The following is a 12698-nucleotide window of genomic DNA, read 5'->3' on the forward strand; positions in this document are numbered from 1 at the left end:
TTATTGTAGGTCAATTTTTATTCCGTCACTCTGTTTCATTCTAAGGAATTCAAGGATCATATTCAGTTTTGCTATGCCACGACCATTAGAAAAGATTACATGTCACACATGTGTCCCATACATGATTACAAAAAAAAAATGCCCAGTTTGCCTGAATCCGTTTATCTTGCTTGCTAGTTGCTTATCCATGACCATAGTTGCTGTCGTCCCGCCCCTCCTCCCCGCAGGAGGATCTCTAGCTGTCATTTGCGTTGTCACATCTCTCGGTAGGCTTGTTCAGTATTCCTTATACGCAGAAGTATATTTTCATTTAATGAGGAATCCGGAATTATGGCCTTTGCTTCACATCCACAATTACTGCCTCTTTCAATGACCATTAAATCTAAGGACCTAATTTCTTCCTCTAGCTATTTTCAGCATAGTTTTTCTATAAAAGGATAGCTTTCTTTTTCTTTTCTTTTTTTCTGTAACTCACTGGTCCTTTTTCCCATTCTCAAGAGAACTAAGACCTACTAATAAATTCAGTTTTCAGTTAATCATCAGCCCATTCTATCAAGAAATCAATTCGCGAACCTATGTCAACTGTGTTATGTATTATAACAATAATAACGACTAGGATTCTAAAATCTACATTATACGTCCATTATATTTCCCGAACATGGTCGCGATCTCTCCTATTAACTATTACTTGAGCTCCTCGAAGTCTTTAAGTAATTTAAAAAAAATAAAAAAAAAAATAGCGCGAAACAACTGGTAGTATCTTCTGGCATTTGTACGCATTTCCGCTTTCTCCGCTCCTCTCAGTGGAAACACACATATTCGACAGTTCTCTCTAATTGTACTGTAAATAAGATCTCACATACTACTTGAAGTGTATTTTCTTGACTTTGCTCCTTTTTTATTACAGTTTACATAACTTGTGGAATAAGTTTCTTACGAGTTCTTCATGATATTAATTCATAACAGAAACAGTTTACAAATCAACATTCAGAATTAAAAACAGAATAATGTACAATATACAAAAATTCAGAAAAGAGAACGGTTCAATTATTCACTATTTATCCAAACTCTAGTCATCCTCGTCTTCATCTTCATGGGGCTTATATTCATCATCTTCTTCTTTCTTCCTCCTTTTCGGAACTTCCACTTTGTGTGACTTTTGATGGAACACAAAGGAGATCGCACCGCAATTAAAAACAGATCGTAAGATTGAGTCCGCGATCTGCAAACAAAAAGTGTATTATTTATTAACACCATTCTCCAAGTTCAAGGGTTTAGAATTCAAGATCTATCAGTATCATCAAAATCAACATGAGGCAATGTCCAATTAATATAGTGCCTTATTTTCACTAACCTTTCGAGGATCCCTTTGCGAATGATGCCACAGAGCTAAGTCCGATGTGCAGTCGGCTGTCTCGGGCGGATCAGAACTCTCAATTCCATTGATGCACCGCTTGCATTTTAACCTTTATGACGTGTTCATTATTTATAAGATAATCAAGCACGAAAATTGTAAACGTCACCTTCTAACCGGGACTGCTACAGAGGTATTTTATTAGTCGTGCTTTAAGAAATTTTAACTAAAAAATATACCACGCAGCACGGCAGGCAATTATTCAACTGCTACCACGTTCCCAAAAAAATACCGGTAGGATCAAATTAAAGGCAGCATACCACGAATCTGAGGTGGTGCAGATTTCAGGTGGAGTAACAGTATACGGGATTGGAGACTACGGGGAGGGAGGTGATTCCGTCCATTTCTTCCTAATTGCCGTAAAAAACGACCCGGAAGATGCGGCGTCGCACAAGGCTGGCGCGCTCCAGTCGAACTCCCTGTGGAAAATAGTGCGCCAGAACGCCTGAAACCGTATCTTCCGGCTTTTTTACGGCAATTAGGAAGAAATGGACGGAATCACCACCCTCTCCAAAGTCTCCCATCCCGTATACGAATACTCCACCTGAAATCCGTACTACCTCAGATTCGTGGAGTAATGCCTTTAACCTGAAGCTTGGTGCAGTGACCACGTGGAGGGGCGCCCCAGCTCTGCAGTCCGAGTGGAGTTAGTAATAGTCCAACCTCTTTCAGCTGCTGGCTCCACGCCGCCGCTTTGAGCGCAGCCGCTTACACAACTACGTCCATTATGCCCTTTGACCAGACTATACCACAAAAAAAGCAACGTATTATACGCTGCGACTAAACTTTTATGCGCATATTCGTCATCACAGTACGAAGATAGATGATAACCTGGTATTGATGTCAAAAAGCTAAGCCTAAAGCTGAGTGGTATTAAGCTGAGAGTACCTACGCTTGCTTTCCCCTTTTTCCATAGAAATTGTAATTTTATGTGAGGATCATGTAACTTGACATCATCAATGGTGCCGCGTATACAAGTCTGATTGTTACCTGCAAGTCGTGACCCTGCTTTTACTAAATCCACTCAGAGTCTTGAGTGGGAGCATGCGAGCTATACAATCAGCACTGTTATATGGCAAAACTTTCTCAAATCTTCTCATACATTGCAAAAAGGTGCTGTCGTTCAGCACAATGCCAGAGCCTATATTAAAAGCTGAATTTCTGAGGGAAACACGGAATCCTCAGCAACAAACATCCGTCTCGTAACTGCTAGTCGCTGTCAAGTGAACTTCAACATGCCCCTCTATCCTGACTTCAGGGATATCTGCACACACCGTTTGCTGCGTTGCAAGAAACACGCATGAAGGGTGCCCTCGCATGAAGGAGTATCGACAACTACACCATCTATCTCGGCGATGCTGATGAAAGGAAAGTAGGAGGCTGGGCAATAGCTGTCAGAAACGATTGCAACAATCCGGTGACAGGAGTTTGGTTCAACGTCATCAAGATGCGCCTTTTTACAATTACGGAATGGCAGAGGTCTTAAACTCTGAATCGTAAGTGCTCACGCACCCACGGAGACCGCCGAAGACTGCAACAAGGACGCGTTTCATGATGAACTCAATACGTTGATATCCAACATAAAAAGCCAGCAGACGGTAATTGCCGGAATTGAGGCGAATACAAAGTTGGGACTTGAACAATAATCCGATGTTCTTAAAAAATGGTTCTATCCCATGGAACAAACATCGGACAACGGAGATCGTCTGATAGATTGAACAGACGAACCTCATCATTGCATCCACGTTTAAGAGGAATCATCAACGCCACCAGCTTACTTGGCAAGGGACAACCCTATTAACTCCTGAAGAGGAGCGGAAGATGCCAATTTTTAAGCTTCAGCTCGATTACGTTCTGACGAAAAAAATTCCTTTGTCAGATATCCGGAAACCTAGAGCTGTCTGGCACGTCGCATACGTTTCCGACCACCGCCTAGTTCTTCTCAGCTTTATGGTACGATTCCAGAAAAGGTATCGTGGAGCCCAGAATCAACCGAAGCTCGACTTGGCAGACCTAAAAAACGAGGAATTCGGGAAGAAGTCTCGCCACTAAACGCAATCAGGCCGCTGCAAAAAAAAAAAAAAAACGCTTCCGGTTTTAGCACCGAGGAAGAAGTCCGCCTTTGCATTTGCGGAGACAATATCCACAAGTGCAGTTCTGCATGTATCATCCCACTATTGGGGACGTCAGCCACGAGTAGCGTCTGAGAAAGAGGTTACTTTTTCTGAGCCGAGAAGCGCCGTCAGTCGCTGAACTCGTGTTCAAAAAATGAAGAATGGAAAATCTGGCGGAGACGATGGAATTAGCGCAGAAATGCTGAAATCTCTTCCCCTTCTGGGATTCGTGAGATGAAGATCATCTGTTCAATATGGATTGACGAAAGGATACCTGATTCACGGACTGATTTGGAGACACGCTATTATAATTCCTCTCCACAAGAAGCTCTCCGTCACGGAACCCAGAAATCGCCGAGGATTATCAATTCTGCGTGCAATATACAAGGGATTGGAGCCACCTGGTCATAAAAGAAAGTTTTGAAATTTCTGAGAACGCCTATCCTTACAACACCTGCCATGAGTGGACAATCGATACAGAATGCAAGTATTTTTCTTCCAGTTGCAAGTCTGATAAAAGCTAACCTTTAAACAAACTCAAAAGATGGATTGCGATAAAGTGTATGTGTAACAAATTCAAAAGATGGATTGCGATAAAGTGTGCACAAAAATTGAGTTTTCTTCTGTTCCTGTTCATGATTTGATAATATTCATCTTCATGTATGTCCATTTATTGGTATACTTGAGTCAGCGCTAACTAGAGCTCGGGTGCAACTGCGAGAGCGGCTGTGGTCGAAGCGGTGAGGCGATGAGTCGAGGTAGCGAGGGTCCACCTTCGAGTCGGTTCAAAATAGCTTCAGGTCATTTTGACCCGACTATAATGTCAGCAAATAGCGTATTAGCAAAGATTCTAATTTCCAAAAATAAGTGCTCGACATTTAGCGTTTCGCAACACCTAGTAGTATATCTACACCACATTAAGAGAATTACATCGGTGCCCACTCACCCTATGTATCGCCCTTCAACCTTCAAGATACTCGAATAAATTCAACCCACCTCGTATGAGTATCAGAAGGTGTTTCAATCTCAAGTTTGAACAGCTCTTTAAGCTGTTCTGAACTAAAGTGACGGGCAACATCTTGGCCGGCATCAACCACACAAGATGACAATGCTTTCTTGTGCGTTTGTCGTTGGAACATCTTCTCTTCGATTGAGCCTGTCTACAATACCAGTAACCAATTACTACATTTAGAGAAAATGTGGTATTTCTACTAACTGCAAGTAATCTGTAGATGAAGCAGTTTTTCTTCTGACCATCACGCCACACTCGAGCCATTGCCTGATCATCGTTGGCTGGATTCCAGTCCGGATCAAACATCACTAACCTAGTAACAGCAGTCTTGAGTTGCTATGTGGGCGAGTTTCCAACAGCTAGCTACCTTACCTATTCGCTCCGATGAGGTTCAGGCCACAACCGCCAGCCTTTGAGGATAGTAAGAAACAAAATTCGGTACCCTGGAGAAATAGAGCAAAAGAAAGAGGCGATATAAAATAACATTAACCACATTGCAAGGGTGTGATTTTGGTTGTCATCTGTAGCGCGTTGTCATCGTCAGAGAATTCTAGCCTACCCTAATGAAATTCTGTAAATTGTCACCTTACTTCATCTGGTGGCAAGCCAACATAATATGGCATAATTATAAAATTTAACTAGTTCTGTGCATATGCAGGTGCTGGGACAACTTCACCTACGGCTAGATCGATTATACAAACGCGAAATGGTACCTCCGGGTCGTTGAATTTCTCCACGGTTTTTGCTCTTTGCTTGATTGACATAGACCCATCTAGTCGCACATATCCGTATCCGCGTAGTTTGCAGAGCTTGAAATAAAGTTCTTGGATACTGCTCATAATCCCTTTATCTATCTATCTAACAGTTCGCAAAATAAATCACCTCTACAAACTGATCAATAGTTTGGGTGTAATTAGATACTAGGACAAATTTATCGTTGCATGTCTTCCGCGTAACAGCCAGGATGTAGTCCAACACCTTAAATGGACTAACTCTAATAAAAACACTTTAAACTAATGTATTGCAAAGAGCTCACCTTCATTTTTCCAGATGTAGACGGGTCACACTTTTTCGTATGGAACGATTCCGGAAAAATGTCAAGGCAGCCTATAATATCACAGAAATGTCAACTTGGACTGGAGATTTGGATATTTTCAGGGACTCTCCAATATTGTTGACGGATAACTTGTACTATTTGACCGTAAATCTGATGTTCGCAACTTTAAAGTTGGCTTTGTGCTGTATGTATGTAAGTTGTATGTTTTATGCTTTTCTTTTGTAAGTTTTCAAGAAAGAGTTCTTATAACACCATAAACATCTACGGTAAAAGAAATAAATGTATAAAACGTCAGAATGATCTATGTCCCTTTCTTCTAAAAACGTGCAGTATTTCACCAATAAAAAGAAAACAGAGATTTCATGTAAGACAACGAGGAAAACGAATGAAATGGACGAGGCGAGAATCCAGAAGTGGAGTTGAAAAGCTAAAATCTCATTCGTTACCTTCACGGATGAGAAAAAAGTAACCATCTCCAAATGTGAACGGTTGATTCGAAAACCCATCGGTTAATATGGACTGCATGATAGAAATTAACGCTTCTATGATCGATGGTAGGCCCAAACTCACTATGGAATCGATTATCGGCCTTTTGTAACTCCTCATAAACCAAATACGGATGGTTGCATAACTTCTTTAGATGGGTGATGAAGGAGAGCGCAGAGGCGGTAGCACCAACTTCCTAAAACATAGCAAAATATGCTTAGAACTGCGGATCAAAAATAATATACCTTATCTCTCTCCACTGCTCTGTTCCTCTTTTCTGTTTCAATGAGCTTGTTGTAGATAGAGTCCTGCAGTTCCGTATTGCGACAGCAAATGATATGCTCGTATTTGACCTAAAATACAGAAAAAGGAATCAATGATTGCTGGATGATTGCAATCAATCAGCATCGCCTAGGTGTGGAAACTTTCTCCGACTATTCCTTTCGAGGAACTCTGGCCAAATTCTACGTACATTCTAATTCTGGCTTGGTTCTCGAAAAATCAATATTAAGAACTCAATACATTCGAATCATGGCCGATCTAGTTGCAATCTTACGGGCAAATATTTTGTCAACAATGTGCTGGTTCTTCGAATGATGCATTTCTCCACAAGTGCAACCATCTCCTTTGTGGCTTCTTCACCCTTCTTTTGTTCATCTTCAGTAGCATTGCCGTCACGACCCCTGAATTTTTGTACTTCAACGACTGTCTAAAGTTTTAATATGCCGAGAACAGTAAATCAATGATATTCTTTCCAAATAAGCAGATCTAAAATGAAAAATGGATCCAGTAGATTTTGTTTCCTTTTCTCTTTTTTAGGAAGCCTTTTCGGATGCCTAAAACTCACTAAAACCTCTCTTCTACCTTATGAAAACGATAGAAAAACGAAGTTTTTTTCTACTTTCCAAAAACGATACAAAAAATGCAATGTATTGAATTAGAGATAACGCTTAAATGAGCAGTACCTCAAAATCGGATTCTCAAAACGTTTCTTGAACTCGCTTGCTGTTCCAAGAAGACCAGGATTTACGAAATTGACTAGGCTGGAATGATTATTCTTGAGATCAATGCACTCATTTAGTTATTAGACAGTGGAGATTAAAATATTCCACCTGTAATACTCAAGCAGATCGTTCTGGATAGGTGTTCCTGAGATCAAAACACGCCTGTCACATTGCAAACCATTCAGAGCCTGGTACGTTAAGTTATCACTGTTCTTTAAACGGTGGCCCTGAAAACGGAGTGATTCAAAACGACGTCGTTGGATTGAAGTCAGTCAAGAGAAGGTAACATGAGCTTGAAGAATAAAAGTCTTTACTTCATCGCAAATAACCATTCCTATGGCGCTTGAGTGCAGAATTTTCGCATACAATCTGAAGGTTTCGTAAGAAATTATCAGAACTGGGCTTGCAGCTCGAACTCGACCGTCAGCCATATAAGCTTCTTAAAAACAACATCACTCAGGCCCTATTTTGATATACTAATAAAACAACTATCTAACTATATGGATTACCTACTAAGTTTGCTTGTTATCTCTTGTTTACTTCCGGAATCCATCGGTAGAGCACTAACTCGTTGTCCCAACCATTTTTTGATCTCTTTATCCCAGTTCTAAAAGTGAGTAAAGGACTGCTTTTTTATTGATTGATGGAAGTAGCAACAATATACCTTCACTAAACTACTTGGACAGACGATGATAACCTTGGAAAACGTCGGTTTACCTAGTGGACTTTGACGAAGTAAAGTATACAAAAGTGTTATACATTGTAATGTTTTGCCCAGACCCATTTCGTCCGCCATAATGCAGCCATGATAACTGAACTACGATACGTTAATTAAATGATAAGGAGCGACGTTAAATCACTGAAATAAGAAATGAGAGTGCAAAAAAAAAAGAAAGGAAAGCAGTTTTGCGATAGTTCAAGCAAAGCGCAAATCAAAGAAGGACAAATTTTGTCCAGAACATCGGCTCTCTATCAGCATGTAACTTAATGGGCGAGAAGAATGTTAGGGAGGGACACCAAAAGACGGTCGTAATGGCTTCCTAAGCAAGTTTCTCGGGGTCTCAGCCACTAAAAATTGCTAGATTTAGTAATCACGTTGATTAACATAATCACCTTAAGTGACCAGTTATCATTCTTTGTCAAAATTCGTCATTATGGCCTCCTAAACTTCCGTTCGGAAGCCCAACAGCTAGGAAAAAACATCTAAAATTCGTTGTGGCTTCTATTTCCTAAAAGTTAATGGCGAAATAGTTTCGAAAATCGCCATGTCTAAGGCGGAAATAACAGGAATTCGCCATTCATTTCCATAACGCAGAAACTTTCGTTGGTAACTTGCAGACTCTTGCTGGAATCACTCTGATTACTACGTAGCCGGAACCTTCATCGAAGTCCAAAAATTTGATAAGTGGCTTCCTGATCGTGGCTCACTATGAAGGAAGCGAGCAAGCGGCAACCTTGAAAATCCCCACAAAGTCACGAAACATACGAGAGCAAACGGTGAGGTGCGATAGGAAAGAGCCGGACCCTCCTCAGGTGAAGGGGATCCAGCTCAAGTGATGAGGATTCCTTCGCCAACTGTCCATAAGCGAAGGGGTCCCTTCCCCAACCTTACAAATGTGAAGGAGGTTGGAGCAACGGGTCCGACTATCGAATGTATGAGGGTGCGCTTTGGAAGTACGGAAGTTACAAACGTCACAGTCGTCATCATAAGGTAATTATGCTAATTAACGTGAATACTAAATCAACCAACTCTGTTAGTGGCTTAAACTTCAAAAACCATGCATAGGTAGCCATTACGACCAATTCTGGATGGCCCCTCAAACTCCTGTATGCAGGTCCTAGTAAGTCGACCGTGAGCATTAAGGTTAATGTACGTAAGTCCTAGTTTACCCTTCAATATTTCGTCCAGTGACACAGTCATACATAAATTTTACACCTTCCCTTTGATGTGGTCGAAGAACGTTGCCCAACACTGGATCGACAACAACATGTACCTAAGGAACAACGTGTCATTCATTTGTACTTCTAAAACCAGCTTGCGAGATCCCCACCAATTTGTCTTCCTCTTTCATGTTCATTTCCTCGTGTGCTGATAGTGGAGGTGGAGCATACAGTACAACTGCATTTTCAGCATAAGGATCAAACATAGCCACACGAATTCTAGATCTGGCCATACCCAATACACGACCAGACACTTCAACAAAACAAAACTGTTAGAGGAAATAATTCGAAGATGTATTTAAAATTTACGTGTATATCCCGGGATTGGAATAGTAAACGGCCTCGATAGCAGTCGAGCTATCATTGCTTCATGTTCGGCTGAATCACGAGCCATAATTGCATTTTTGTCAATCAATTTCAGACGTTGAGGATCAATTACATCCTCTCGGTCACTATTGAAAGGGTTCTAAATCATGAACATGAGTAAAAAAAAAAGAACAACGATTTCACAGCATAGGAAACGTACTTGTAACCTCAGAACTTTCTTTCTTTTCCTCTTTGATCCATCCTCAGGTGATGAAGGTTGCACTAGAGGACTCCGAAACTGTTCGTGAATCACCGGAGTCGATGAAGGATTCATCCTACTCATTCCCAGGCTACGACGACGGATCATCTTGAAGTTCGCAGGTTGTCATGCTAGGAAAATATCTGAAAGAGAACGAAACAACTTTTCCAGACAAAAAAAAATTAAACGGTTGCTTACAAATAAGAATAATGATGAAGATTATGAGAGAAGAATCCGCATTCAACCGAGTTCTTATTTGTGGAAGCTCTATACTCTTTTTTTTTTCTTAGTAGCTTTAGCCTCAAGGTCATAGATCCTTCAAGATTAATGCTTAGCTTTTAAGGCGCTCACTTACTTAGCTGTTCACTCTCAGTTGAGTGGCATCCCACAACTATACTTCACCTCATGTTTTGTCCAAACATTTAATGAATAAGTGTGTGATTTTTGGGCACTTAGCTAGTGGGAAGATCGAGTAAAATGTAGTTGGGATGGGGAGAGAGAGGCACTCAGTGGCGCCCTCACTTCTCGAAGTAATAAATTAAATCAATCGGAGCCCTTAGGCTCAAGCATTACTCTTAGAGGATCTATGACATATAAGCTAAAGTTACTAAGAGAAAAAAGTAAGTTAGAGCGTTGGGAAATAAGGGCGCAAGTGAGTGCCTACCCCCCCCCAACTACACTTCTCCCAGGAACATCTCTCCCTACAATATTTTACACTCAGATAAGAATGATAAGTAGGATGAGACCACGAAAATCGACCCAATAACCCAACTTTGCAACTTAAACTAACAGAAAAAGAACAGGTGACTCTCAGCCCACCCTCCCTCGGAACTTTTATACCGCTAAGCCTCAGATTCAAGGTAGAAGCGAATACGGTGTATTCTGCAATACCACCGACTTCGTATATGAATCAACCGTACCAACCCTTGAAACGAACCAAGAACTTCAGTAACCTCAACACTTCGAAAATTCACATTCCGCGCGCGATTGGCATATTGCCAGCCGTGAACACCTGCACATCTAACTACGGTGATGTCTGGGTGACGTCATTCTCGTTCGGTTACGCCGTTCATCCGACCTTCGTCGTTGCTGTGGTCGAGTGGCTTAGTTTACGTAGCGTTCTTGTAGGTAGATCTGTTCGTTTATTGATTGGCTGCTCGGATCGCAGTGCAACCGAAGCTTTGCCTGTTCGGCAATGTTGAACGGAGCTCAAGAAACGGTTCAGAAGGCGTTTCATTCCAATTTCCTTTGTGTTTCTTATTTCTGCACTTTTTTCGTCTCTGTTGTCTTTTGGCACCGGCTACAAATAGGTAAGGATTCTCTTTATTTCCAAGGCAATCAATCGAGCAATCAATTCGCCTTGAAAGCGTCTCCTACATAAAAAAGACGTCGTTATTGACATTTCAGCGACACTGCAGAGCGCGGATTTGGATTTCGTGAGGGTTCTTTTTCAAATTTTTCCTTTCCCGTGTTGGCTAGCTTTTATATGGGTCTGGCTGACAATTCTGGATTAGCGACGAATTGTCACTGTGCTGCTGAACACGATGCCCAAACTTTGATTTTCAGCGCTTTTATTTGTGGGGATTTTTGTGTCGAAGGTCAGACATGAAATGGAAATTCCATGTTGGTGTCCTCAATCTTGTTATTTAGTCGTGGAGAAATTTACTTGGATTAAGTGGTGTTCATTGGAAATATGTACTCGAAGGCCTTTTTTCTTAATATCTCGCTGCGTCAAATTTTGCTGATAAATTGGTCCATGCAGCTGGTGCTGCACTGATTTTCTTATTGCCGGACATGTCAGAGCTTTTGTTAGCGGTCTACCCGTGTTTTATTTATTTATTTATTTTGAATCTCTTATGAAGTCCCAAATAACTGGGATTACTTATTTTTTGCAATTGTAAGCTGGAGGGTGATTACGTTCTTCACTTGAGAATGCCTGAATTGTCAGTTCATGTTTGATTCAGCTTGGGTTCTAAGTTGTAGTTATGATTATTTTATTACGAATTGTATTCAACTCAAGAATGTGGACCTTTAAATCTCGTTAGCAGTGCGGCTTCTATTTACCCTACCGACCTGGTCGGCAGCTTTTTTTCCGAGTTATATTTGCCGTTAGTTGGAGGATTTTGAAAAGAGGTAAGTAGACTTGTTGCTAAGTGTTCGAAACTGCATAAGTTTAAGTAGATAACTTTCTAGTGATGCATTGATGATTAATTCTCTGCTTCTACATTGAACTCAATGAGAATCCGTCATTCATACTATTCATACTAGACTTAAAATGGTCGCATATAACAAATAAAATGTTTTTTTTCGGGAAATATTGTAGTATTTATCTTTTGTTTCTCTTGTACTTTCTGTTTTTCCATCAACATTATATCTTTGAAAATATATTTAGCTCATTTTCTTTCTTAAAGTAATAATTCCCTTCTGCACGTATCCATAAATCCATCACTAAATTTCGTGGACCCAATTTACAGTCTCGATAACTTTCAAAAATAGCCGTAAATGTAGTACCATTAGCGCATGTACAAAATTTGGTTAGAATACTTTTTAATTTTATCAAAATAATTGCAAGGTCCAGTGCATCCGAAGCAGTGGATGTCGCCAGTAACGTAGATAATGCTTCTGGAACTAGTTTCTGTTTTGGACTGTAGGTGACTATATAACTAGTTTGAGTGAATCTTCATCTCTAAGGAGAAGTGAACGTTTGCTTTTCTGAACTCTACTTCAGCACTACTTGGAATAAATATAGCTCGCTTCGGAAAACTAGCGCCTAAGAATTTAGCGTCCCACAATAATTGATCTTTTAATAACTCTCAATTATGTTTGTGCTGTAATTCCCCTTTTCCATGTTTGTCTGTCTAACTTTCTATCCGTCCTTCTGTCTTCTCTCCTCTTTGAATCACCCAACTCTTTTAAAGTACTTGCAAAAGTAGTACTGTATTAATTGCAATGCGGATAAAAGTTGTTATCCACATTTCACATCATCAGCTTTCCATTTCTACGTAGACTACAACATTTACTGAAGGAGTACTTCCAAATATTCCGCTTTTTATTAAAACTTTTTGGCCGCTGCTTGCGTTCACGGTAGATGTAAAGGAAGAGAGA

The 12698-nt window shown here is 40.5% G+C and overlaps 1 protein-coding gene across 1 annotated transcript; it reads right to left on the reverse strand.

Annotated features, from left to right (window-relative positions):
* Positions 1-1069: 1069 nt before the first annotated feature.
* RB195_007518 (uncharacterized protein) lies at positions 1070-9701 on the reverse strand (the record flags this gene model as incomplete). Its single annotated transcript, XM_064181190.1, has 20 exons — positions 1070-1222; positions 1355-1466; positions 4525-4688; positions 4745-4853; positions 4913-4983; positions 5254-5349; positions 5423-5518; positions 5577-5647; positions 6168-6279; positions 6329-6436; positions 6640-6766; positions 7049-7126; positions 7196-7314; positions 7402-7526; positions 7601-7694; positions 7752-7899; positions 8978-9081; positions 9139-9281; positions 9338-9494; positions 9555-9701. 20 exons carry the CDS (start codon positions 9699-9701, stop codon positions 1070-1072), a joined length of 2334 nt encoding a protein of 777 aa, XP_064038000.1.
* Positions 9702-12698: the final 2997 nt, after the last annotated feature.

The sequence above is a fragment of the Necator americanus genome, chromosome I (genome assembly GCF_031761385.1).
Source record: "Necator americanus strain Aroian chromosome I, whole genome shotgun sequence".
Lineage (NCBI taxonomy): Eukaryota > Metazoa > Nematoda > Chromadorea > Rhabditida > Ancylostomatidae > Necator > Necator americanus.